Source organism: Miniopterus natalensis, chromosome 17 (genome assembly GCF_054644295.1).
Source record: "Miniopterus natalensis isolate mMinNat1 chromosome 17, mMinNat1.hap1, whole genome shotgun sequence".
NCBI lineage: Eukaryota > Metazoa > Chordata > Mammalia > Chiroptera > Miniopteridae > Miniopterus > Miniopterus natalensis.
Genome location: NC_142097.1, coordinates 42,727,213 through 42,754,235, shown reverse-complemented (window position 1 = coordinate 42,754,235; position 27,023 = coordinate 42,727,213). Strand labels below are relative to the sequence as shown.

The window sequence follows — 27,023 nt, the reverse complement described above, 5'->3', positions numbered from 1 at the left end:
GCCCTCTCATGGGAGGAGAGGGGACCCTGACCAAGATGAGGACCTGGGGGCAGGGCAGCTGTAATGAAGGGAGCCCAAGTCCTCTCCTGAGGGGGCTACCAACACCCAGGCTAAGGAGCCTGGAGCCAGGGACCTGATTCTGCTAGGTGAGAGCTGGCAAGCAGTGGGGCTGGCATGGAGGGGTGGAAGCAGAAAGGACAGCTTGGCTAGCCTTATCTACTGAGGACATCTCCTCCTGAGCCAGTACCTGCCACTTAGAAATGTTCTTAGCAAAAATAAAAAAAAATCACAATCCATTGTTCTCTTAGAGAATAAACTGTCGGCCTGCAGTGGGGCCCAGACCAGTCAGGTCATGCAAACCCCTGCCCAGCCTGCAAGACACCTTGACCTGCCCCCACCCTGGGTCTGGCCCACCCATGACTCCCCCACGTTACAGAGCAATGAGGTAGGTGTGGGGGCAACTGATGCAGAAGCAGGTGCTGGGGTAATTGGTGTTACTGGTATGTGGACAAAGGGCTTTGAACAAAACGCCACGGACACACCCGTTTCTGTGGTCACTGTCCAGCACAGGGGCCTGAACTCCAGGGGGAGCACCATGAGTGGGGAGCCTCCCAGGGGTGCAGGCTGAGGCTGGGTGGCTGCTCTAAACAACAGGGCTTAGAGGAGTGAGATCTCAGCCCTGCCTGGAGGGCAGTGCTCTGTGTACTGAGAGTCAGAGCCTGATGCCCAGTTGTCATTCTAGCTGTGTGACCCTAGTCAAGTCACTTAACCTCTCTGAGCCTGCACATGTGTGGGAGGTATGAGATATCTCCATGACCCCTTTCAGCTTTGAACCTGAGACCCACACAGAGAGGAGCCCATTAGCTTTGTTTTCTCACACCCAACAGGCCAGCTGCGAGCAGCAGGAGGGAGGCGGTGGCTCAGAGGCTGGGACACTCAGCCCTCAGGGGGCAGGGTGGGGTGAGGCAGGACACCTCCTCTGGGCCCCACTTTTAATGTTTTTCTGAGAAGGCACTGTTTGTTCCTCTGAGAAACCACTAGGGGCCCTGCCATCTTTTGGAAAACAAAAAATAACCAGTGGCAGCTGTCCATTGAGTCCTAAAGAGGAGTTGTGGGGCCGGGAGGTCTGTGTCCAAGGCTCACGGTCCCCACCACATCAACCACAGTAGACCTGGCTCAGAGAACATGAGCCCAGGGAGCCCTTAGGCCTCTGCAGCAGCCTAGCCACAGCTCAGGGGTGGGTGCACAAGCTGTGTCCTCGGTAGAGGCAGAGCTCCCAGCCCAGGTGGGGCCGGAGCCTGGGCTGAAACAGCTGAGCTGGCCTGCCTCGTCCTTCAGAGACTCTCATCTGGGGCCCCACTCCCTTCACCCCATGCAAACAAGCTACTACTGCAAGTTTGTATTTTATTTTTAATAGTTTCGGAGCTTTGTTGATTTTTGTAAAAAAAAGTTTTCACTTAATTTTGAAAGCCCTTTTGTGCTGAGCACAAGGGGGGGCTGGGGCCAGTCCCTCGGCAGCCCTCTGGCTCCCACCCCAGACACCCAGCACTGGTAGTGGGGTGGCTTCCCTCCGCCCACTCCGCCCTCCCACCCCACTGCATCTCTCTGTACAGAACAATTTTTAAAATGGAAGCTAAGACACACTATACATCGGACAGGCACGCACACACATGCACACAGGCGTCCGCTCCAAACGGGGCAAGACGTCAGCTGCACTCAGAGAGCACCAAGGAATGCATACGGAGCCCCTCCTGGTGAGGAGGGCAGGGCCTGAGCCCCCCTGGTCCTCACAGTCCGCAGCTCCTCCCTACCAATTGCCCTGCTAGCTGCCAGAGGGAGGGGGCGGAGAGCACGGGGAAGGGGGGGGCCGTGCCAGAAGGAGGGGGAACGGAGAGGGCAGTGCCAGCCTGGTAGGTGGCCCTGGGGCCAGGGAGGCTGCTCTGGGAACCCAGGGGAGAGGACTGAGGCAGCCCCCTGCCTCAGGAACCTGAGGGGTAGAACTCCTGGGCCTTGACCCTCGAGGGGCTTCAAGGGCCCGGGGTTGGGAGTGGGGCTACTTGGGCCTGCCAGCCCCGAACTAAATACACATTTGGTAAACCTATGAGCTAGGCTGACTTGGAGCCCCAGCACCCCCCTCAGGCCTCACAGCTGGGAACCAGGTCTACCTGGGCCTCCAAACCCTGGCCCGGCCCTGGCCTGGGGAGGTGGGTGAACAGGGCCTGCCCTGAAGGCTTGTCCCCTCCCGGTGGCCCCTTCTAGCTTCCCACCCTTCCCTGTTTAGGCCCCAAGAAGTTAAAAATAGTTAGTTCCTATATAAAAAAGAGACAGAAACAGATTCCCTGCCAAAAGGCCGGTGGGAGAAGAAGGGAAAGTGGGAAAGGTAGGGAGCGGGCTCGGGGAGGACTGCAAAATAGTTTCTTCTTTTAAAAAGTGCTTGGTAAGTCTCTTTAAAGTGTGTGTCTATATCTATACACAGATATACACACAGACACTGTCACACACTGGCTGCCCACGCACACCTGCACACACAGAAATGTATACATAATCATATACATACATACATACATACATACATACATATATATACTTTAAAAAGTCCTAGGTGGGAAGATCTGAGCCAGGCCAGGGCCGGGCCTGCAGGGTCACGACTGGAGGGTGTGGGCCCGGCCAGGCTGGCAGACGGGGCACTCGCTGCCCTCGGCACAGAGCTCGCACAGCACAGCGTGTTGGCACGGCAGCACCGCTCGGTTCTGCTCCTGACACTTAAGGCATTTCACCGACTGCATGTGGAACACGGCCTGTGGGGGAAGCGATATCGTGGTCACTGGCCTGGCCTGGGGTCGGAAAGGTTTCTTAACTCTCGCTTCAGCCCCTTGGGAGGAGAAAACTGAGGCGCAGCGCTCGAGTCATGCTCACAGGCCCCAGCTGACAGGGAGAGCAGGGTCAGGGTCAGGCTGATCACCTCAAGGCTCCACATTTCTGCTTCCGGCTTTGGCTGTGGGCTGAGTGTGAGGAGTCAGAGCCTGGGGGAGGGGAGGGCCAGGCTGCTCTGCAGCCCCATCCGGAGGGCTATCTCCCACACTGATCTTGTAGTGACCCCAGGTCCCCAAATGAGAACAACGGGGCCTGAAGAGGGCAGTGGCCACCTGAGACTTTGCTGTCTTAAGAATTCTCTTTCCACCGTACGAGGCTTCCTTGGGCCCAGCTGGTCACCTAGGAATGCAGACAGAGTAGCCCTGGGGACCTAACCATTCTGGAACGTCTGCTGGTTCATGCAAAGCTCAGAGAATGAGCTGTCAGGATGCGAATTAGGTCACGCCTGCCCTCAAAAGTGCTGGGGTGGGCATGGACCCACCTCCTGCTTTCTCACCTCCCCAGTGAGAGACTCTCTCTTCCTAGCTCCCCTCTGGCAGCCAGCATCTTGTGCTGGCCCAGCTGCTGGGCAGAGGCTCTCAGAAGGAGGATGGCCATCCCTGGAGCAGTGTGGGCTCACCAGAGTCCAAACACTGGCTGTGGCCACTTATACCCCCCCCAGGGTTCCCCTAACCTCCTGGCTGACCTTGTCCACTTGCTCCAGGCGGGCCCGCAGCTGCTTTTGGAGGGAGTAGAGAGTGGACAGTGAGAGAGCCTCCAGGTCGGAGAAGGCAGGCAAGGCCTGCGGGTCGGGGCCTGAGTGCTGCCGCTCCAGCTCCTCCTGCAGCTTCTTCACCTGCACCTCCAGTGCGTCCCGCTGCTCCCGGGCCAGCTCACACTCGGCGCCCGCCGCGCTGGCTCGCTCACCGGCCTCCTCTGCCTCCTTCTTCCAGGCATCACAAGCCTGTGGGCCGAACACGCAGCACCTTGTCACGATGGCCCGCTGCCCCCCTGCCCCCTGCGAGTGTGTCTCTGGGAGCCTGTATGAGCCAGGGTGGCTGCGGGGCCTGCTGGGGAGCTGGGTCAGCTGTCTGGGGAGGGGGCAGGGAGGAAGCTGATGCTGCCTGCAGAGAAGAGAGGTTTCAGGACCTGCAAGAGACCCTCCGTGGGCAGGGAGGGGGGCTGGGCCCCGGCATGGCTGCCCCTGGACAGAGGGCCCATCTCAGAACCTAGAACCCTGGATGTGAGCCCTGGAGAGTCAAGGCTTCTTAGGAGATCAGGGACTCTCCTGCTCTGGGACTAGACATGTGAACAGCTCACAGAGTTCCAGGTTTTAAACACCAGCCACCCCAGGGTCCTGACAGGGAAAGAGAACAAAACTGAGCTTCTGCTCTGTTCTCCAGGACCCCTGGCCTCCCCCCGCCCCTTGTCCCTGTGTGTGAGGGGCATGAGCTGGATGCCACGAGGCCCTGGGGAGGGGAGGCAGAGGGGCGCAGTACCTGCTTGGCCTGCTTCCAGGACTCTTCCCACTGCTTGATGGTGCTGTTAGCTTCATCCAACTCTTGCCGAAGCCGGGCCAGCTCGGCAGCCCCCGGCCCTGACAGGAAGGCAGGGGACGTGCCTGGGGAGAAGCTCCCAGAAGCAAAGTGCTCCCAGATGCTACTGTTCATCCCGTTCAGACCTGCCCCAGGAAGGGGAGGAATGTCAGCACTCTGGAGGGTCCTACCTGGCCTGGCCCGGCCCTGCCAGGGGTGCCCAGGGGCTGTTGTGCCAGGCTCGAGCAGTGTCGGGCTGGAGTTGGGTCAGACCTACTGCAGTGCCACCTGCCACTTAAACTGCGTGTCTCAACATCCTCATCTGCAAAATGGGGTGACTCAGGGGCCTGGGGAGTGCTGTAGGGAGAGCAGTCTGTGAGGGTGCTCATTTGTGATGGTGGCTGTAGGCTAGACAGAGGGAGCGAGACAGAGGGAGCCTTCATGCAGCCTGGTGTGAGGGCCAGGAGGAGATTCAGGAGAAAGGACAGGCCAGGGCTTCAGATGATGGCAGAGCTGGAGCAGGAGGAGCCCTGGGTCCACCTCGTTTTATGACAGTAAGTGGTGGAGCCAGCACACAGTCAGGCTAACTCCCACTGCCTCTTCTTTCCAGTCTGCTATGCGGCACGCTCATGCACCCCACCCACTCACCCCTTCCCCAGACGTTCGCTGGAACTGTGTGGCCCCTGCTCTGTGGCCCTCAGGGCAGTCCTATCTTCCAGAACAGGACCCATATCCACCTCTGGCTCATTCTGCCACCACATTTTTCTAGTGATTTCTTTCTTGCTTCCTTTCCCATGAATCCAGCCAGAATGCTCCGGAACCAAATCCGGAGGGGATTTAAGACAGAACCGCCACACTGACACGAAGAGCAGACCCAGGCCCTGGAGGCTCTGAGCCACCACTTCTCACTGTGCACTGGCCCAGTGCCTAGCACTTCATTCAAGCCTCACAACCACCTTATGAGGTGGGTGCTGCCACTATACCCATTTTACAGCAGGAGGAACTAAGACAGAGCAGCTAAGTCACTTGTCCAGGATCACAAAGCTAAGGGAATCATGGGACAGGGACCTGACTCACCTCTAACCCCAGGGCCCCTGCTCTAGCCTCTGCTCTGCTCTGCCTCTGGCCGTGGACAAAGAAGCCAAAGGCACTTTCCAAAGTTCAGGTTCCTATCCCAGGTCTTGGTGAGCCACACCCTTTCTTACCCAAAGATCCATGTGATGCTGAGGTTCCCAAAAATGTGTTTTCTGACTGGCTCAAGTGGCCCTGGGGCTGTTGCAGGAAATGTGAAGAGAGGCTGACAGGAGGGGATGGGGATGCTGAGTGGAAAGAGGCAGAGCTTCCCAAGGAGCCAGGGATGTTCACGGGTGCAGAGCTTTGCAGCAAACTGCCGCCTGCAAGAGAGGCCCAGGAGGGCGGGCCCAAGTGAGGACAGGGAAGCCATGTGGGGCCACACAAGCAGGGGACTGTTCCATCTGCCCGTGCTGAGCCCGGCAAACCCCTAGGAGCCTGCCCACACAACCCAAGCCACCCAAAGCCCAGTACCTATTGTGATGCTGCCTGGGTGGGGCACTGTGCTGCTATCAAAAGTCTTCTCTAAGGCGGCCACCCCAAACTCATTGAGGTCCAGGTCATCCAGGGCAGACTCTAGAACAGAGCAATCAGGTCTGAGCCCCTCAGCCTCCCAAAGTTCCAGGCCTCGCCTCTTGAACCCACCTGCCCTTTACGCCTCATCTCCTGCCCCCACCTCATCTTCATGCCCAAGACGCACTGCACCAGTCCTCTCTCAAGCCTCTGCCTGGGACTGGGCCGCTCTTCTGTCACACCAGCCTGACACTGTCTGCCTAGCACAGTCCAGCTCCTTGGCTCTCCTTTCTGAAGCCTTCCTTGACACCCTGGGGGAATCGGGTCCCAGTCCAGGGTTCCTGCCTCTGACGGGGTCTTATCTCCTGATGTATGGTCCGTATGTCTCATCTCTGAGCTGAGGACAGGCTCGTCTCTGGGCCTTCAGGGGCTAACGCATAGTAGGTGCTCGACAAATGTGCACTACTCTCTGCTGAACTGGACCAGGAGGGTGGGAACAGTGTCCCTCCCTGACGTCTTCATGTCTGTAACCCCAGTCTCTACACTAGAACCAGCACAAAGTGGCACCCCTCAATGACTGCTGAAAGGGAAGAATGTTAGCTTCTGATGATCAGGAACTCTGGGGACAACTGTGTAGATTATTCACCGCACAAGGAAACCTAGTTGAGGAATGAGTGGGCGCTGAGGATGCATGTCGTAGAATGAAACTGCACTCACCCAGGGGAAGAGGTATCTCTACTTTGCTCTAAGGGCTAGTACTGGCCCTACACCTTGGGCTTGTTTCCTCTTTAGCTCAGAGGCCCAGAATGCCTACCCCCTGACCCCCAAGTCAGATGTCTAAAGTCACCAGTACGCTGGGTCAAGTCTCACTCCAGAGACTCAGTGTCTCTGAGTTCAGATCCAGGCATAGACTTGGTAAAAGAAACGGCTGAATTACCTATGACTGACTCGACCGTGTCGCTGGTGGGGTAGAAGGGCAGAGCATTTGCATTCATGCCAGGGATGCTGCTGGTGCCCGCGGGGCTGGGGGGAGTAGCTGCCAGGCTAGAGGTGATACTAGAAGAGATGCTTGAGGTCAGGGGGCTGCCCACGGGGAGGATGCCCAGCATGTCCTGCAACGAGAGAGTGAGGAGAGGCAATGGGATGCCGGCCCAGGAGGCCACGGCAGGGGCTGGAGATCAGGGCTGGGTGGGACAGAAGGAAATGAGGCATCCCAGCCCTGGTCTGGTTGCCCCCATGCTGCCTAGATAGGGCCCCACCCACTCCAACCTAGTTGAAAGACTGGTGTTGGAGGGGTGTGGTTTGGAGGCTGCAGGTCCCCCTCACCTCTACAATCTCGTCTAGGGGAAGGGAGAAGTGAGTCCAGTGCCTGGTACAGTGTAGACGCTCAGTAAATATTTTTTGACGGACTATTGAGTGAGTCTAGGAGGTGAGGGGCTCCAGGGCCTGACCCACCCTCTTTGGATTAGGGCTTGTGCCCATCTTAGTCCTGCCCTCAGCTTGTAGGGAAAGCATGCCTCCCACTCTCTGTGGGCCTGGCCTGGTCACAGTAGGTGCCAGAAGGGGGCTGAGAGTTCGGTACCTGTTTGGGCTGAAGCAGAGGCTGCTCTTGACTCCTGGGCTCTAGTGAGTGGGGTTTTAACTTGGCCTAAGAGAGAAAGATCAGAGAGCAGGAGATGAATGTGGTGCTAGGGAGGGCTTCTGAGTCCAGGAGTCCTCCCAAGCATCATCCACCTGCCATGGCTCATTGGGGCTGCAGGTACCACGGGCCAGGCTGGGGGCAGACACCTGCACTCCCCCTTCACACGCATGCACCCTGCTCTCCCTCCATATCTCTACTCCTTTCCCTAGCCTAGGAACCAAGGGGGCTGCTCCTGTCTTCCTGGTGACTCCAAGCCTCAGGTAAACCCAGTCAGCAATAGCCTGTGTCCCGCTCCCACGGCCCTGCCACATCAAGGCAGCATAGGGCAGGGAAAAGACGTGGTGTGGGGTAGGAAGGCCAAGGCAGGCACCCTGCTCCTCCATCAATAGCTCTGTGACACCGGGTGAGGTGCTCAGCCTCTCCAGCATTACTGTCCTCATCTATAAAATGGGCTGGCCTTACGCACTCTGCTCAGTCTTGGAGATGCTGAGGACAGGGGCTTCCTAGCGCCTGGTCACGCTGCCCACAATAGGGCAGCCCTCCATGGACAAGGCCAATCTCACTGGGCTGCCCGTCTCATCCCTTACCTGGCATTTGAAATTTTTCAGGAACTCGGCTCCCACCTGGTCTTCCCTCTCAAAGCCGGGAGCCTTCTTATAGCTGCCAGGGGCGAGGCCAGACTCCCCAGGGAAGACAATGCCTTCCAGGTTCGGGGGCTTCCTCAAGGAGCCCGGGGGGGAGCCACAGAGGTTGGACGGGCTGCCTAGGCTGCTATTTCTACAGAGGAGCTGCAGAGAAGGGAGGGGAGTGGGCTGGTGGGCAAAATGCAGGCTGGGGCACGGCCCACCCTCCAGTCCCGCCTCAGAAGGAGCTTCTTCAGCGAGGGCCTTGCATCCATTCCACCTGCCAGTGGGCAGCAACCCCCCAGAACCTCATGAGGAAATCGTGTGTGGGGCTGGGGGCTGAGGGTAACAGAAGGCTTTGTCCCCTCTACCAGTGCTACCCAGGCTATCGCAGGCTCTGGGGACACTAAGCCCACCCACAACCCACTTCTGACAGAGAAAAGAACCCATGTCCTCCTCCCCAAACACAGGCGGAGAGGGTGAGGGGAATGAGAGGCAGGTGCCGGCTCCTGGTAGGTGTGGTGCCCACCCGCCCCTGGACAGACACGTACGGTGCTGAGGTCAGGGGCATGTGGACTGGAGGGGCTCACGGGCACCGAGTCTCCGGCAGCAGATGGCATGTACAAGACGGGACCCGGCTGAGTGGGGCTGGACACCGCTGAGGAAGGCTGCAGATCATCACTGAGGGACGGCTCTGCAAGAGACAGTAGCAGGGTGTCAACAGGCTCCCAAGCCAGACATGCACCTGGTCTCTCATCCCCTGTACATAAAGGGAAGCTTCCATCTATTTCTGTTAACATCATGTACAAATTGTATTCACTATGAATCTTCCCAATGACTGGAAGACATAAGTAAGGCATGGTTCCCATTGTATAGATGAGGAAACTGAGGCACAGAGAGGCAAGGTAAGTCTACCAAGGCGACAGAGCTAGGAACTGAAGAGCTGGGACTTGAATCCCGATCTGTATGACTCTGAAGCCTGAGCCATGAGTCACTTCTCTGTGCTGCCTCCATTGGTGGTCCCAGTGCTCAAGGCCGGGGACCATCTCTGTGCCAAGAATACGCTTCCCCTTCACAGGGCCCTCAATGTATTTGTCACTCTAACCCCAGAGAGAAGGTCTTAGCTTGGGAAAGGGTGAAGGACAGCCAGCACAGTGGCTGTGACTCACACCCCAGCTTTCAATGACAGTTTGAAAAAAAATAGTAACATATCTTGGTGATTTTCTATATGGATTACTTTTGAAATGATATTATTTTGTAATGGGTTAAATACAAATATATTGTTCAAATTAATTAAACCTGTTCCTCTTGCTTTATTTTACTGTGGTTACTAGAATATCTAAAATGACATATTTTGAGTGAACAGTTCTGCTCTCAGCAGGGCTCAGCAGGGCAGAGCGCCACGTTCAGTTAGTGATGCCTGCCATGCATGTGGCAGGGGTGGTTGCTGGGATCTGCCTAGCGGGCTCTGGGCGGGCGCCTCCCCTGCCTGAGCCTGAGCAGAGGTGGCGGGAGGGAAGGGTGGCAAGCATGCTGCCTCAGGACAAGGGGGGCAGCTTACGTTCTATGTGGGCGAAGGCGCAGAAAGGTCCTCGGGGACAGCTGCCCGACTGCTGCATGTCATTGCACTTGGTGGATTTATAGATCTGGAGGGACAGGGCGGAGCAGAGGAGGGTCAGGCTGGGGCAGAGAGGGACAGGCAGGCAGGCTGCCTTCAGCATGGCATGTTAGGTTACTAATGTCTTTTCTCCTCCCCATTCCACACCACTTCCCCAGGTTTCTCCCTACCGACTTCCTACTCAAACTCCTGAAGCAGACACTGCCACCCCCATACCGAGGACGCCCTCCCTTCTGGGCTCAGAAGTCCAACCAGCCCTGATCCAGCCCTCAAAGGATCTTGTCTATGCCACTCTCCACTCAGGGTCTTGGCCAGGGCTGTGGCCTCTGAATGTGCCTCTGGGCATTAAAAGAGCCAAAATCATAGGGCATCCTGGGTTGGGATCTAGGTTGGGACCTACGCTGGGTCTAACTTTCCACCCTACTGTCCGTAGCCCACATAAGGTAGTCTGTCCAGGTGTCTATCTCAGGGTGTCCCGGGCTCCATGGAACCAGGCGACGGGACAGCTTGTGCCTCCATGTACCCTACACAAGATCTCAGCACACTGATATGGCTCAAGGCCACACCATGGAGCCAGCAAGCGGGGAAACTGTTTCAGGGAGGCTGCTGGTCTGCTAGGCTCTGGTCTGGAACAGGACAACTGTTTCTTATTTTTTTATCCAGATGTCACTGGATTGTAAACACAACTCATGATGCAAAACCCAGAACGGCCAGGGTGCTAGGCCAATCTGTGCCCTCTCTGTCAGCAGGCCTGGGGGAAACAGAATGGGAGCAGGGGGCTGCTTGGTGAGCATGGGCTCAGAACAAGGGAAGTTACCAATTTAAGGGGCAGGGCTCCTTTAGGTCCTGCCTGTCTGGGGGCCTGTGGCTCCAAATCCCTCTTCCAGGATGGAGTCAGGGTGGGCTCTGCCTTGCTTCCCAAAGAGGCTGTGTAAGGCCACCCACCCCCTGAAAGGCCAGGCCCAGTCCCAGGCCCACCTCCGGGTGGAACTGCTGCTCCGTGCGGGTGTGGCAGTACTGGCAGGCGTCTCCATTCTCGCACTTGCCAGGATCTCCCCACTCATCCCCGTGTTTCACGTTTGGACATGGAGATGACCTGGTCCAATGAGAGGGTGGGGTCACATGGATGCCAGAGAGACAGGTCAGGATGTGAGGGATGCCAGCTAGATCCCTGCCCCACAGACCAGCAGTGGGCTCTGCTGCTCAGGCCCAGCTCTGCTCCGCCAGCCAGGTCCTCCCACTGAGCATCACGCAGCCCAAGGACAGCTGGGCCATAACCACCACTACTTCCTACACCATGGCTCAGCCCTAGCAGATGCCCATCTGGATCAGAGCTGAGGGGCCCCAGAGAGCGTCAGACCCTATTTCCTCCTTTCCTGCCATTCCCTTGTCCCTGGGCCTCCCTGCCTCCAGGAGCAGTGAAAGCAGCCACTGCTGTGACCCATCCCTGCTACCTCTTTCTCCCATGGTGGCCCTATTTGGGCAAAAGACCTGTATTTGTGTTTCCGGGGGCTCCGCCGCCGGTCCTTGCTGTTGTGGTAGTAGGGACAGGCATAACCCTGGCGGCACAGCCGCGGGGGCTTCTTGCACGGCTCCGTCTTATAGTTCCCCAGCACGTAGGCAGTCTCTGCACGGGCCAGAGGCAGGGGTCAGGCAGGTGGGGTGGGGGGAAGGGGAAGGAGAAGCCACTGAAAGGGGTCTAGGAGCTGAGGCTCCTGTGAGATGTATGAGCAGGGCCACTTTTTCTCGGGCCAAAGTCAAGACTGAGATAACCTAGGACAGAGTAGGGTAGATGCTGTCCTTCACTGGGGATACTCATAGCTCACAGGGTAAAAAGGGTGCCCATGGGAGGCTCGAGAGCACATGTACATGCACTTACATAAATGCACAAGTACATATGAGTGAAAGCCCCCTGAGAAATTTGGGGTGCACCTGGGATGATGATAGCAGGCAAGGTATGTCTGGGGAACTCCCCTAGAAGTGGCCCCGAATGACAGGGCTGTGCCTGGCTGGATGTAAGGTGGGATGAGGTGGTGGTGAGCCAAGTCCTTAGGACAGCTCTAGGCAGGAGCGGGGTAAGGACAGACGTCTGGTGAGAGGGGCTGGCCATCTGTGCGGCCATCTTTACCTTGCCATCGTGGCTCTTCACTAAGGATCTTTTCTATCATGGCGTGGCTTGCGGCCCCAGCGGACTGACCCTCTATGCTGCCTTCCACTGTAGTCTGGCCGTTCTGCAAGGCCTCCATGGCCTGGAGCTCCCTGGGAGGAGAGGAGAAGACAGAAAGAGCGGGGAAGGGGCATGAGGAGGAAGGAACCAGAGTGCCAGCCCTGCACTCCATGTGTAGTACTCACCATGTCAGCAGCCAGGCCCCCACCCCGGCCCACAGCCATCAGCCCAGCGTGGCATCCAGCCCACCTGATGTCGTAGACAGGTGAGCGGAGGTCATGGGGCCCGTGGGCAAAAGCGCAGTGCAGGCCGTTTTTGGTGCAGTTGCCTTTTGAGTCTGTTTCATGGATGCAGATTCCAGTTTTGTAGTAACGCAGGTGGTACCTGCGTTCAGTGTCCCCTGTGGTCCTGTGCAGGAATGGGCACCTGAAACATGGAAATGGGAGTAGGGGGTGTCACTCACTGTGTCCCTGTAGCCTGGGCTCCCAGCCCCCGCCCTTTCCCTATGACCAGACAGAGCACTGATGGTGGGAGCCACTTGGGTTCAGATATAGCCTTTAGGCTTAGCAGAGGGAAGGCCTGTGTAGGGGTCCCCGCAAGTGGGAAAAAGAGAAGGGGCCTCCCCCAGAGACTGGCGGGGTCTGAGGAAGGCGGGCAAGGCTGCACCAGTGGCCCCCAAAGCAGCCTCAGGCTGGCTGCTCAGACTCTGCTGGCCTAGGGCATCTGACCCAGGAGATGTGGGGCTCCTCTGAGGCAGGCTGGGGGCACTCACTCGTCGCCCTCCGGGCAGAGGCCTGTAGCCTCGTCGTACTTGGTGCAGTAGACGTCGGGGCTGTAGTTGAACGTGCCGTCCCGACGGCGGATGGACCGGCGGCGCCGCTGGTTCACGAAGTGCCAGTGGAAGCAAGTGTAGGGCCGATGCTGAGTGCATTTGTGTTGCACAAAGAGCGGGCACTGCTCCGTGCGGAATTCCTTCAGGTACCTGCAGGGAGAGCCCCCATGTAGGGTAGGCCAGGAGCGGAGAGTGAAGCCCCTTGTTTCCTAGCAAGAAGCTGGTCCTGCTCTGGGGTGATGGTTTCATGGGGACACCAGGAGAGGCCCAGAACAAAGGCTGGACCTCAGCCTGTGGATCCCTCCCAATGCCCAGGTCCTAAGTCAGTCTGAAGGGCTGGAACCATGGACCACCAGGGCCCTCAGCAGCCAGCTGGCTGCCTCGGTGACCAGTGGAGGGCTTAATCAGTGGCCTGTCCTTGGAGCCCTCCCTGAGGTTTTCCAGCAAAGGGATGCAAACAAGAGCATGAGGAGCCTCCTTCAGACTTCCTGCAGGTTCTCTGCTGCCCAGGTCTGCCTGCCAGTTCCTGGAGGCCTCATCTGTCTATCCCAGGGCCAGTGCTGGGGCCCCAGGTTGACGGTCAGGGAGGCTGCTGCTCCAGAGCTGAAAGCCCAAGTCACAAGGCACCCCCCTGACTACTAACTCAGATATTACTGTCCTGTGTACCTACCTCCTCTCAGAGACGTTTGCTAGCACTGACTAACCTGGGGACCTGGGACTCTGTCTGTCCTTTTGGCCTCCTCCGAACCTTTGTCTCTCTCCTTTGCTCTGCATGTAAGGGCCAAGACATCTCCCAAACTCCTCTCCCATGCACCACCCAGTGGAGGGCCCAGGTTCACTTATACCGTTAAAAAACACATCATCCACACGTCTGTTTCACTCTGTGTCTAGGTGGAGGGTTTCTTAGCTTTGCCCCCTGCCCCACAGGGAACAGGCAGCGGCGCAGTCTCTGTTCATCCCCTCATGCCCTAACAGTGCAGGCAACAAATGGCTCGATAGAGAGCATCTGATGCCAGCGAGGAGGAGGCTTCTAGAAGGTGCAGAAGGCTATGTGAAGACGGGAGTGTGGAAGGAGCAGTACCTGGGGCTGGAGGACATGGGACAAAGGCCAGAGGGCCCAGCCCGCATCTTTGGCTCCTGCCTCACTACTCTGGGCATATGGAAGGTGTGGGGACAGGTAAGTCCTGGGCTGAGAGTTTCCAGATAGGTCTTCTATAATGCTAATGAAAAGTGCTGGAAAACCCGCCCAGTCTTGAAGTGTGGAGAAGCATGTGGGTGTGTGGGTGCTGGAGCTGGGTGCTCCCTGGGGAACACAAATGGGTTGTAAAGTGAGGCTTCCAAACAGGCCTGGTGTTCACTTAGCACATATTTACTGAGCACCTATTAGGTGCAGGCATGGCAGTGAGAAATGAGGACATTAATGAAAGCCCCATTTTCATGGGAGAGACACCAATAGCAGGTGGAATCACTCAAGTGTGGAAGGGTTTGCTCAGGGTTCCTTGGGAACCCAGAGTCAGGACCCTTGACCCAGGCTGAGACAGAGGAAGGGGAAAGGGAAGGGAGGTGCTAGTGGGTGGAGAATGTGGGTGTTTTAGGCACAGAGAACAGTATGAACTTAGAAACTGTGTATGTCTGGGTCACGAGCTCCAAGTACCCTGTTGGGATGTTGAGTGGATAGGAGAGGAACCAGAAAGGGGAAATGTGGATGCAGTGAGGTGCAGGAGGAGCCAAGCTTCAGAGATATCGTCGCCAGGCTCCAGGGACATTCTGAGACACTGGGTAGAAACCTGGAAGGCTCCCTAGGGCCCGATGCTTTCCTGTCCCCTTTGGCATTGGGACACAAGGTCTTCCTGTCTCCCTCTCTGTCTGCTTAGACAGAAGGTTGCACCTCATGCTGGACACAAGTACCAAACCCTAGCACTGACTTGTGACATCCATTCCCCAAACTAGGCTGACCCCTTTGGGGCAGTACGTACCCAACCTGACTCTTGACCCACTAGGAGGCTAACTCAGGAGGAAACAGGTAGGAAGTAAGAGAAGGAAGGCGAGCCCAGGGCCAGGAACAGAGAATGAGGTTAGGACTGTCAGATCCCATACCGGATATCAGGTAAACGAAATTTCAGATAAACCAAAGATGTTGTAGACATGCTATAAGATTATCCATTGTTTATCTGAAATTCCAATCTAACCGGCATCCTGTACTTTCATTTGCTAAGTCTGGCTGCCCTAAGAGTGGTGCCTGTCTGCTTGGTGTCGGTGCCTCAGTGAACACCCAGGGAGGCAGTCAGGGAAGAACTCAGGACATGGTCATCCTGACTTTCAGCTCAGTCTGTCCTGCTGGAGAAAGAGAGGTCCTGGAGAGCCTGCTTCTTTGGGGCAGCAATGTCCACAGTGCCCTATGTGGATGCCAGGGCTCCACAGGGGCCCAGCTGGCAGGGGTGCCAGAGGACAGACACAGAAGCAACAAATTACATCATTTTAAGCCTCTTCACTTCCACTCCCACTGCCATGGGCTAGGGACCTGGTTCCTTTTAGTAAACTGTTTTGCTCCAGGCTCTCCCCTGTCTAGCTTACCCTGCACAGTGCTCACTATTCTTCCTAGAGCCCAATTTAATTCTCACTGTATTAAAAGTCTTCACCTTCTCCCAGTAGCCACTGTTAAGCACCAACTACTCGGCCTGGCAGTCCAGGCCCTACACGTCTGGCTCTGTATATTTTTCCAGCCCCATTTCGCTGGATTCCTCTCCATTCCAGCCAGTAAAACTGGAGTCCCTGCAAACAGAGCTTTAACTTCCCTCCCTGCCTTTGCTCGCATTCCCTTCCTTTCCTGTAGAAATCCTTCAATGCTGAATTCAATGGTATGAATCTTCTGATGCCACCATCTCTATAAAGCGTTCCTGGACCTCTTGCTTCCCCTCCTGCCCTTGTCACCAGCTAAAAGTTATCATCCCTAAATTTCCGTAGCACTTGCTCTAGACACTTCTTTGCTCTTACCCTGCACTGCGTGTTAAAAGCCTGTATCTTTTCCTCCACTACCAGATTGTAAAGTCCTTGAGAGCAATCATGTAAGAACCCAGTACAGTGACCAAGTTTGCCGAATGACTATAACAAGAAATACGAATGTCTCAGAAAGGGCCAAGTCCACAAAGCACCACCAGCAGTTTCATGCTGCCACCAGCAGGGTAGAGCACTGACAGCTGAAAGCCTAACCCTGCTCCCCCGTGAGACGCATCGCAGTGCAGACCTGTCTCAGCAGATAAGGCAGCCGGGCCTGCAGAAAAGCCCTCATGAAAAAAGGGGCCGAATGACCGCATCTAGGCAGCAGAGAGCCCACTTCCAACCAACTCTAATGAGGTGAAGGACATTTCTAACCCTTTGCTTAAGTGATTAACGGAACTTACCATCCACTTCCTAGGAACCAAAATGTTGGGTTCGAATTTCCCCTACTCCCTCTCCCCCTCCAACCTTGTGCTAATAGGAGTGCAGTGCCCGGAAGGCAAGGAGAAAACCACTTATAAATTACTCTTCTGTATTTTCATGGATTGACATGAAACATAAATTATCAGTGCAATTGCACAACTGTCTGGTAATAAGTTCCAATCCATCTTTCCATTTTAAAGGTTTGACAGCACAAGATTGAAGAAATTAAACAGGCTGAGACTCAATGTTTAATTCAACCCACTCTCAGGAAACCCACCAAGTCCTAGGGTCTAACCAAGGAGGGGAGACTGACCAACCACCCCCTCCCTCTCCAGACTTGAAAAGGACACAGGACACAGGGCCATAGGACTAACCTCTTCACACTCCCATCTCCCAGGAATACACTCACACGCTCAAGGGTAAAAGCCAATGAACCTAGACTATGGCTTCACATTGAGAGGCCTGTGACCTGCTGTGGCCACGAGGAGTCAAGAAACCACTGAGGCCTGAGTAAGATCTGTCAGAGAAAGTCAGGCCTTTGACCAGTAGAGGGGCTCCACAAAGCCTGGAGGACACTGTGACTGGTCAGAGCTTCACCTTGGCTGAGGAGCAGAGCCTCATGCTTGCCCCATGGGGGCTGACTTTAAATCAAAACCATCCTTCCCTCCTTTTCAGGATATCACATTAATTATCCTAATAGTGGTTTACTTATAAATGTAAAAGATTACTATGAAAGTAATATGCCCACTAAAGGGCAAAATCAACCTTTGTCCCACCACTAATAATGTCAGCCTTTTGGTAAATTTTCTCCCAGTATTTTTACACGGATGGTATCATAATGTATCACACTGCTAAAATGCTTTACAAAACTATTAATACTTTTCTCTAAAAACTTTTAAAATCAAATACGGGCATCCAGTTTTTAAAAAAATCAAATAATCTTTCAACATTATTGGATTATCTTTAATTTTGGAAATTAACAGCAAAAATCAGGGTACTTGAAATCTAAATGTAATCACTTGCCCCACTAAACCAACAGCGATGACACAGGAGGGATCAACAATAGATCAGTAAATTATATCACTGTTAAATCAAGAGCTCAACTGCTCCCAGCTCAATTCCCAGCTAAACTTTAAATCCCATTCCAAGTGTCTGACTGAACAGATGCGTCAGTCTGAATGTCTCACTGTCTTCCGGCGAGCAGCGTGAGGAGGGTTTGAACAAACTGAACAAGCAGAAGGGTATCAGAGACGCCTGACAGAAACACTATGCAAGTTTAGAGGCAACGGGGATCAGGCCACTGAGGCTTTCATCTGAATCCAGTTCCCCACAACCTCTAGAATGGTGCTTCGCAAGGCCTCACTGACTGCTGGCACTGGCTGGCTCCCCTACCCAACAAAACAAACGAGAGCAGGGTCAGCAAACGTTTTCTGTAAAGGACCAGATAGTATTTTAGACTTAGAGGGTCAAGACACCAAACTGAGGATATTATGTAGGTACTTACATAACGAGAGGAAACAAATTTCCACAAACTTTTTATTGATGAAATTCAAAATAAAATAATTGGCTACAATTTTTTGTAATACAGGTTGACTAATAAGAATGGACTTAGGAGGGATAACATTTGCCAGGTTGAGGTCCCTTTCATCAAAATTACACATGTTCATCTGTTAAAGCTAATTCTGTAATAAGATTTTACATATTTCATCTTTGAACAGTGGGTGTAAACTGCTTAGATGCACAGGTAAATGGATTCTGAGATACAGGAATTTCCTTTGCATTCATATCAAGATGCATAATAAATGCTAGGACTGCAGTCTGTGTTTGGCAATCACATCCATGGTAAATCTCTGTGCAAATGGAGATCTCACCTTTGCTTTAACTTTTGATAGCACAGTGTATTAGGCAGCCTGACAACTTACGAGTCAAACAACATTAGTTGTCAAGATGACTTTACTGCAATACAAGGTTTGCATATAAGTGATGATTTGCCTTGTGATTTTAGGGTGAATTCACTAAGAAACATTATGAAGTCTGCAGCAAAAGCTGATTTCCAAAGCCATTCACTGTTCAATAACAGTAGTTGAAAATGATTCTTCTCATTCAGAAAAATTTCAGTCTCAGCCCTGAACTCAAAAAATTACCAGAAAACTTGACCACTGCTAAGCCATCAAACTGTTGTATAGTAGGGCATGTCGGAACATTCAGCTTCTACTTCTGGCCAAAACTCAAGGAACTGACTGACTGACGATGGTTAAGTCCACAAGAGTGAAGTTCAGCATTGATCCTAATGGTTTATTAATACGAGAGTCAAAAACTTTCTGCAGAGCCCCTGCTGATGCATAATACAATGAATAACCATGGGCTTTAAACACCCTACACTTTCCTAAGCTTTGTAAATGTATATGGTGGTATACAACAGCTCAAATGACACTTATCTGTAATCTACTATTTTCCATATTCACATTAACCCTACTGGCTACTTTTTTCCCCCATACATACTCCTAGAGAGAAATTTAGTCATAGAGTTCATACTTCATGGCTTATCAAAGATTCTTCATTTTTGCTCAGCTGGGCGTGGCTCAGCAGCTGAGTGTCGACCTAGGATCCAGGAGATCTCAGTTCAATTCCAGGTGAGCACACATACCCGGATTGCAGGCTCGATCCCCAGTCGGGAGCATGCAGGGGTCAGCCGATCAATGACAACTTTCTCATCATTGATGTTTTTATCTCTTTCTCTCTCCCTCTCCCTTTCTCTCTCTGAAATCAATAAAGATATATTAAAAAAAAAAAAAAAAAATCCTTCATTTTTAAGTTTGAGAATAAAATATAACTTCAAGAAGAGTATTATAAGAGCAGATAAATAGTAGATTAAGAATACTAAATTACTCATACAAGTGTGTGTATGTGATATATATACATATATCTTAAAATTTGTTGAAAATCTTTTCTCTCTTTTGAAGAGCTTTAGGTAAATTACTACCAGTTGTAAATTCAGTTTTTACAGGGACATACACATTCTGTTTTGACATCAAACATGACCCAGAAACCATACAATTTTGTAACAATAACCACACCAGTGGAAGTTGCCAAAAAATGACTTAAAAAATGAGGCCAAACAAAGCTAAAATCGGTGCTTGGCAAATATTCGGACAATTCTGATAAAGTGCCATACATACAGCGATAGATTTGGCTTCCACATCTCCTGAAGTGACCCTGGTTGAACATTCTCTCTAGAAAGTAAGTGGCTAGTGACCTTCTGGGTGTGCCTGAACCTTTAAGGCAGGCTTCCATCCCATAACTGGCTTTTAGCCAAAGGGCAGCTGTGGTTAAGGCCAGTTATGAACCTCCTAAATAAGAATGGCATTATCCTAACACAGAGACAGACACATACGCAGGAACTCACACAAGTGCTACGGGCACTTAGGTAAGCAAATGCTTTATTTAGGGTTGGGGAGCCACTCACTGGCAAATGATTTTTCCCACTCTCCACGGAGCTGTCCATGCACCAAGAACTAACGAGAGTCATAAAAACTACAATGCTGATGTATAACTAGGCCTGTGTGTCCCTGGTTCCTTCTTTCTGTAACTGTTCCCTTGCCCTAAGGATGCTGTAACTGGTAAAACTTAGGAGAGAGAGTTCATCACTCATGCCATGGGCTTTGGAGAATATGTGAGTACTGAAAACCCTGGTCTACTGTTTCCTAAATTAGGTAACACTCTGACTTGATTCAAAGTTTTTGCCTACACAGATGGCCTGAAAAACCTCCAATTTGATGATCATTTTAGTATTATGTTTAAATCAATGTGTTACTTTGTACACAGTTTTCTGTACAACAAAGTTGTTGGCGCTGGGAGAGTGGATCCTTATGTAAGATTACAGGCAGTCTGATGGAGGCTATACAAAAAATGGTGACTGAAGAAAAAATGGATGCATAAGAGAAGAGTGTGCTCTGAGGACAGCCCTAACCCACGTGTGTCCTATAAACTGAAGAATCTACTCTAGTGTGGATGTGGCCAAAGAAGGCATTTGGTTATGGCTCCTGAAGGAAGTAGTAGTGCAAGTAAAGCAGTAACCTGGGCCTTGTTTGAATATTGGCAAGAACGGTATTGACAAGGTGCTAAGTGCCAGGCACTGTTTTAAGTACTTTACATATATTAACTCACTTAATCCTCACAGCAACCTCATGCGACAAGTACTATTGGTATCCTCCAGAAAATGACACACAAAGAGGGAAGTCACTTGCCCAAGGTTCCACAGCTAAGGGGCAGAGCTGGGCTTCAAACCCAGACAGTCTGGCCTTGGAGTCAAAACTCTTTTTAAAAAATATATTTTTATCGACTTTAGAGATAGAGGAAGGGAGAGAGAAACATCAACGAGAAGAGAGAAACAACTATCGGGTGCCTCCTACACCCCCCCTACTAGGGATCAAGCCCGCAACCTGGGCATGTGCCCTGACTCGGAATCGAACTGGTGACCTCTCGTGCATGGGACAACGCTCAACCAACTCAGCCACAACAGCCAGGTCTGGAGTCAGTATACTCTTAAACATCATGCTATTAACTATATTTTTCTTAACTGAGCTAAAGGAAAAACAAGAGTAGCAGCAAATAAGCATTAATGACCGTGGAAGCTGTTCAGAATATATTGGGGGGTTTTTGACAGGCCATAATTATAATACCATAAAATAAAAGTCACTAAAAATAAAAACACAAATGTTAACTTTAACATACTCTACTGAATATTTAATATTAACTTGACACACTCATTATAAAGCATTCTCAGTTCAATAGTAAAATTTAAGTTTTGGGGGGTTTTTAAATAAGAAAATACAAGTACAGGTTTCTAATTTATGCTATGTTTAGAGAGGTTTAATTTAGACAAATCCTAAAGTGGCAGGCTAATAAATGCCTAGCACCACTTAGCAGTAAAAATGACTTCAAAAAGATATAGCAACGTTCTTACCGAAATTAGTAAAAGCTTAGATACTATTTAAAACCTTGGGGGTAGTTTTGTGAATAGGGCAAAATTTCATAGGAAGGTGGGAACATGGGCCTTCCCCCCCTTATCAGAAGTCATTCTGTTAAGGGCTTATGGCAGCCATATGGTGTTTCAAGTACTAATAGGAAACAAATGAGTCAACTTAAGAATACAAAAGGCAAACTGTGATATAGAGTAAGGGAAGGGAGCAAACATTTCAATAAGCTGAGATCTGACATGATGATACTGCCACAGGCCTTAGTATCTTCTTTATCTCCTAAAAAATTGAGCCACCAACAGGAAAATGGTCGCCTCACAGAGAATGCTACGAGATTTTTAAGTTGCTAGACTCCTTTCCATCTTCTCCTCCTCCTCAGCTCTTGATACTGCTGTCAAATTCTACACACTGGCAAAGAAAAAAGGGGTGAAAGTTGAAGGATTTTATAGAGAAATAATAAAAGAGTTGTTGTGATTATTTGAACTAAAATATTATAGCCACTGATACATTTTAGATGCCTAAAACACATGGCCTGACCATAAAGAAATGCCCAGGTGAACATTAAACCAATCATCACGATGCCTGAAGAATAGAATCTATTACATTTTAACAGAACAGCACCCTTCTCTTCTGCCCCCCCCCCCCCCCAGGAAATAAACGCAATTCATTTTACGAAGGCATTGGGGAAAACATGCTTGCTCCTCGTTAACAGCTGGCAATTCAGAGACAATGTATAAAGTACAACTACCAACAACCAGGAAGCTCAGATCTGCTGGGTACTCACTTCTTATCTCAAAAGCATCTCCACAGACTTACAACACGGGCACTCTCACTAGAATGGATGCACAGGGACTAAGCCATTGCAAAGGCTGGGAAAAGGGTGCCAAGGAGCTTTCCACAAACTGCAGGTTTTCCCATACTGAATGATGCTGCCAAGCCCCAAGGGACCATGTGCTCTAAGGCCTCTCTACTAGTAGGGACTCATATGCATGGACTTTTTTTTTTAAAAACCCTTTCTTAAAAATGAGATGTCACTTACACAACATAAAAATTCATCAATTTAAAGTATACATTACTTTGTGTTTTTTTAGTATAGTTACCATGTTGTGTAGCCATCACCAATTTCAGAACATTTCCATCACCCCATAAATATTCCCCCATAACTATTATCATAAGCACTGATTTTACCCAAAGTTTCTCTACATATATCTCTGTTGCCCAAGCAGGTATTTAAGATGGTTGGTTGAGCAAATCTATAGAGTATCTATATCGTAAGAAAACAAGAAAGCTACATTGTCCAGAAGGATACTGAACTCAAACATTCAACATCCACCTTCACAAAACACATTAGTGTCCCCTAAATTCATCCAAGATGTTAAAAGAAGGGAAGACAATCTACTAGGATCAACCATAGCTGTCCATAGTTACAATTTCAAAATACAGGAAATGCATATGTGGGGAAATTTCATTTAGTATCAAGAATAGCTGATTAAAAGCAACAACAAACCAAAAACTTAATCATTAAGCAAATACTGCCCCATTTGGTAAAATAATTTCTAAACCAGTCCACTAGTTAAAATAATGTAGCTATACATACAACCTTACTTTTATCATTCTTCTGACCTAGAGATTCTCCTAATGAGAATAGTAATTTTTCAACAAAGGTATGGCAGGAAAACCTGCAGATGTGTGGTGCTATGGCTGTTGCAGGGATCTCATTACCCAAGTGAGCTCATGGCTTCTAAGACGCACAGGAAGGAGACCTCACCTTCAGGCATCAGGGTGTTGAAAGCGGGAGGAAGTAGGTCCACGAGGGTGTCTTGCTTTTGTGCACTTATCTGGGGTGTTATTTCCAGAGAAGGAGTTCCTTTATAGAGTGTGCCCAAGATGGATTTCTCTAAGATGCTCTCAGAGTTGTCCAGCTGCCCTCACCAATAAGTCACAGTCTTTGTAGGTTGATAGAAACCACCAGTCAAAGCAGATGCATATGGATTGTGGGGAAGCCTTCTTTAGTATCTAACATAGCTGGATTAAAACAAAAAAACTTAACCATTAAGCAAATCTTCACTTTAATCATTAATTTAGATTATAGCAAATATCAACTAGGTGCTAAGCTTGAGTCTACCCTCAGCATGGGCAATTAACACTTACGAACAGGGATTTTGTGGGTTTGACTGAAGGCCACAATGAGATCTTAATTTTGGTTCTGCAAGAAATTAGTTCTACTTGATAAATAGGTAAACAAGATCCAGAAATATTTATTGGTAATTTAACTCATTCTTGCTGAGGTTGCTAAGCAACACTTCCAGTGACTCCAACTGTACAACAAGTTGTAGTCTAGTAATATATTTACAATTTTATTGGAATTTGCAATAATGATTTAAATACATGTTCATTTCCTGGATTTTCTAAAAACACAATCAGATGCAATCAAGTGAAGTTCATCACTTTTATATAATGTATAAACTAACAAGTTTGCCTCAAAATAGTTATCTATGAAATACTGCTACATGATCCTTGTTTAAAGGTACCCAGGAAACAGTCTCCTAAATTACAATGACACTTGGTTAAATGAAGCTATAAAGTATTTATCCTGTCTACCTCCAAGAAATCACACAGTGGCCAGAAAACTCCAAGAAACCGTCACGGAACTAGAATTTCATTTTCCTTTAACACACGGCATTAAGAAGTTTGAGAAATAAAAAATCAACTGCAGGTGAAAGAATCCAAAAATGATTTAACGTCTTTGAGGCTCTCAAATAAGGATATAATTGTCATACAGCAAAAAGCCCAAAGTTAGCTAAATTTATAGATATATTTCGGAATGTAATTGCTCAAAAATTTCCCATTCTTAAATTTGTTTTTATAAAACTCTTCTAATATATAAGATGACCTTGTTCTGAATAAACCTGGATGAAAATTAGTCTTTGTGAAATAAAAAGACAAATTATCAAGCAATGTGGTTCGTGTATTGGAGGAGTACTAATACATGCACATTATCACTTTAGGGTGCTAACCACATATTTGGAGCTGTTCAACAGAGGAAATCCTGATATAACCATTTTCTAAAGGGGTCAGATTCCTCAGGTCTAGCACAAGTGCCTACTGAGAGGATTATTTCAAAGTTTCCCTTAAATCAAGATTATTCAAGAGATTAAAAGAAAATACTAACACAATAATTATCCTTCAAGCTATGTTATGAATAATCCTTGGTTTAGAAAAAGCAAGGCTCAACCTCCAGGACTTCAGTTGTGGGAAGAAGGCATACGGGAAGGGAAACATTGCCCACAGGAAGACAACTTTTGCTTTTGGTGGATTCAATTGTGTTTGCCAAGACTACCTGCCATTATGATGAGTGGGACTCAATTTTAATGCAAATTTCTTCTGTATTATTGCAAAGAGCATTGCATGTCACATAATCTTAAATAATATAGGTATAAAAAACACAAAATTAATGTAATTGATGTATAACAAAGATTTTGACAGGTAAAAAAAGAAATGTTTAAACAAAGAGGCCTATATCTATCTGTATTCAGTGATGGGATCCATACAATAGCTAAGACCATATTCAGATTGGAACAAATTCTAGAAATTCATGCTGCAAGGGAGAATGAAAAATTGCTGGGCAGCTCAAAATTTTATAGCAAATGTTGAAATAAAAATAAAAATGTTCCTGTATCCTAACCCTAACCCCCAAAAGCAACAAATAGGCTCATCTTAAAAAAAAAAAAAAAAAAAAAATCAGAGCCAAGAGTAGTACTGGTGTCATCATCTGTGCTTCATGCTCCCTGCTCCTCAAACCTGCGAAGACAAGGGAATGACGTTTTCCCCATCATCACAGCTTCTGAATGCCCACAAACCTAGCAAGGAAGACAGCTGATTTCCACCTCTGATTTTTGGAGATATAAACATACACACACATACACACACACGAACAGGTAACAGAAAATAAAGAGATGGAAACACATACAATCAAACTGAGTTCCACCTACTACTGTCGATTTACAAGCCACCTCAACAGCCAGGCGTGATCACTCTGCACTTACCCCGCGAGGGATGGAAAGGCAGATTTTCAACGAATGAGCGTCAAGAGCCCAAAGACTCAGATATTAACACTCATCTAGGCACAGCGGTTGACTCGTTTCGCCTGTCAATTCCATGATGCTCAGTACACTCAGTGACAACGCAGAGACAGGGCGCTGAAACCAAGGCTCACATTACTCAAAACGTTATAGGCATTTCCCCGAAAAAAACGTGATCCGAGCAACTAGAGATTATAAAGCTCTAATTACGGGAAGTCTGTAGATTTCCACATCAAGACCGTACTGTTGATGGACCGCAACATCCAACTAATCAGTAATTCTCTAAGGTGGGCCCATCTCAGCACAACAATGGAGGGCCCGCAGGACAACTCCAGTAGGAAAGGGCCAGCGAGCCAAGCCAGGCCCCGTCGGGAAAAGTTACACAGTTAACGGGAATCTGCCTGTAGTCAAGAAAAAACTTCAAATGACTTCAACCAACAGCAGAGGATCGCACAAGGAAACCAATACACTTCCTGAAGCTGATGGTCCCCCCCCCCGGCCAGGAACCGTTTCCCGGTGGGGGTTCCTTCTGTGACAACCGCTCCTCCGTTTAGTTCTTTCTGCTCCCAACAGACGCTCCCTGCTCTCGGTTCACCAGGCGGCTCTCACGGGCCGTTCGAGCCCCGAGGTTCTGAGTCGCCAGCGAGCCTGAGGAATATATATACCCGGCGATCCTCCTAAACGCGCCCGTGGCTCAGGAGCCCACGGGGACGGGCGCCGCTCGGGAGCTCATCGGGGAAAATGGAAACCAACATTTTGCTTAATCGGAGGGCCCGCCTCTTTTCAACCTAGCGCTAGGTAGTTGCTTCGCGTGCCTTCGAACGCCGGGACAGACAGACAGACACCTACACTTCAGACACGAGCAGACTCCCAGAAGAGGTTTTCCATCTCAACTGGACTCTTGTCGTGTCAGCATTTGGGGCGCTCCCTCTGATGCCACATTTGGGTTGTGCCTGAGGACACCCTCGGACCCCAGCATGCTCAGGGTCCCTGACTCCGGCTTAGGTCAGCTGTGTAAGGGGCAAATATACGGGCCTTAGGGGCGCAAAAGGGCCTGGACTTCACGCTAAGGGTCACTCATAGGTGGTTCCGGGGCTGGCCCCTCAGGAGCTCATCCTGGTGGTGTCTTGCACTTTATGAACCCCGCAAGTGCCTGGTGCTGCGGGTGACGACCTGAGGAACAGGTAGGCCTCGAAGGCCTGGCCTAAGATGTGTGCGCTCCGCACCCCGAGCGCCCGCCTTCTCCGCTCGCCGCCGGAGACCGACTTTCCCGCCCCACAGCCCGACCAGAGGTTGGTGGCAGTTGGAGGCAGTTGGGACCGGCCCCAGCAGGTTGGAACCGGTCTAAGCCGGGCCGGAGGAGGAGGACGGGGGGGAGGGAGAGGCCGCCTCGCGCTCTCCCTGCGCGCGTGACTCACGCTGGCCGCTGACGTCAGGCGTGCGCGCGCGGCGGGGGGGGGCTCTACGTACGTGTAGTGCTGCGGTTTCTCGGGCTGTGCCTGCAGCACCTGAGCGGTAGCGGCCGGGGGCGCGGAGGAAGCTGCGGAGCCGCCGGGCCCGGGGCCCTTCGACATGGTCCTGTCTTCCTGCCTCTTCGCCGCTCCCCTTTTATTATTCAGTCTGCGCGGTCCGCGCCGAGGGCCCAGTGCGCCTGCGCCGCGCCACGAGAACGTGAAGACCCCCCGCAT

At 50.9% G+C, this 27,023-nt stretch overlaps 1 protein-coding gene and 1 long non-coding RNA gene across 4 annotated transcripts; both read right to left on the bottom strand.

Moving 5' to 3' along the window:
- Nucleotides 1–985: 985 nt before the first annotated feature.
- On the bottom strand, nucleotides 986–27,023 carry UNK (unk zinc finger). Its single transcript, XM_016212445.2, has 16 exons — nucleotides 26,806–27,023; nucleotides 12,795–13,004; nucleotides 12,272–12,448; nucleotides 11,984–12,114; nucleotides 11,347–11,482; nucleotides 10,834–10,951; nucleotides 9,799–9,883; nucleotides 8,789–8,931; nucleotides 8,202–8,402; nucleotides 7,555–7,620; nucleotides 6,910–7,084; nucleotides 5,934–6,035; nucleotides 5,594–5,782; nucleotides 4,353–4,534; nucleotides 3,560–3,817; nucleotides 986–2,798 (listed from the first exon to the last, which is right to left on the bottom strand). Exons 1-16 carry the CDS (start codon nucleotides 27,021–27,023, stop codon nucleotides 2,643–2,645), a joined length of 2,547 nt encoding a protein of 848 aa, XP_016067931.2. The 3' UTR covers nucleotides 986–2,642.
- Nucleotides 17,797–26,173, bottom strand: LOC107536627 (uncharacterized). Of its 3 annotated transcripts, none has more exons than XR_015715890.1 (3): nucleotides 25,546–26,163; nucleotides 23,022–25,452; nucleotides 17,797–21,661 (listed from the first exon to the last, which is right to left on the bottom strand). It is a non-coding gene; the product is annotated as an uncharacterized LOC107536627 (long non-coding RNA). The 3 variants fall into 3 exon arrangements; XR_001603167.2 differs by having other exon boundaries at nucleotides 23,022–23,278; nucleotides 25,300–26,158; XR_015715889.1 differs by having other exon boundaries at nucleotides 23,022–26,173.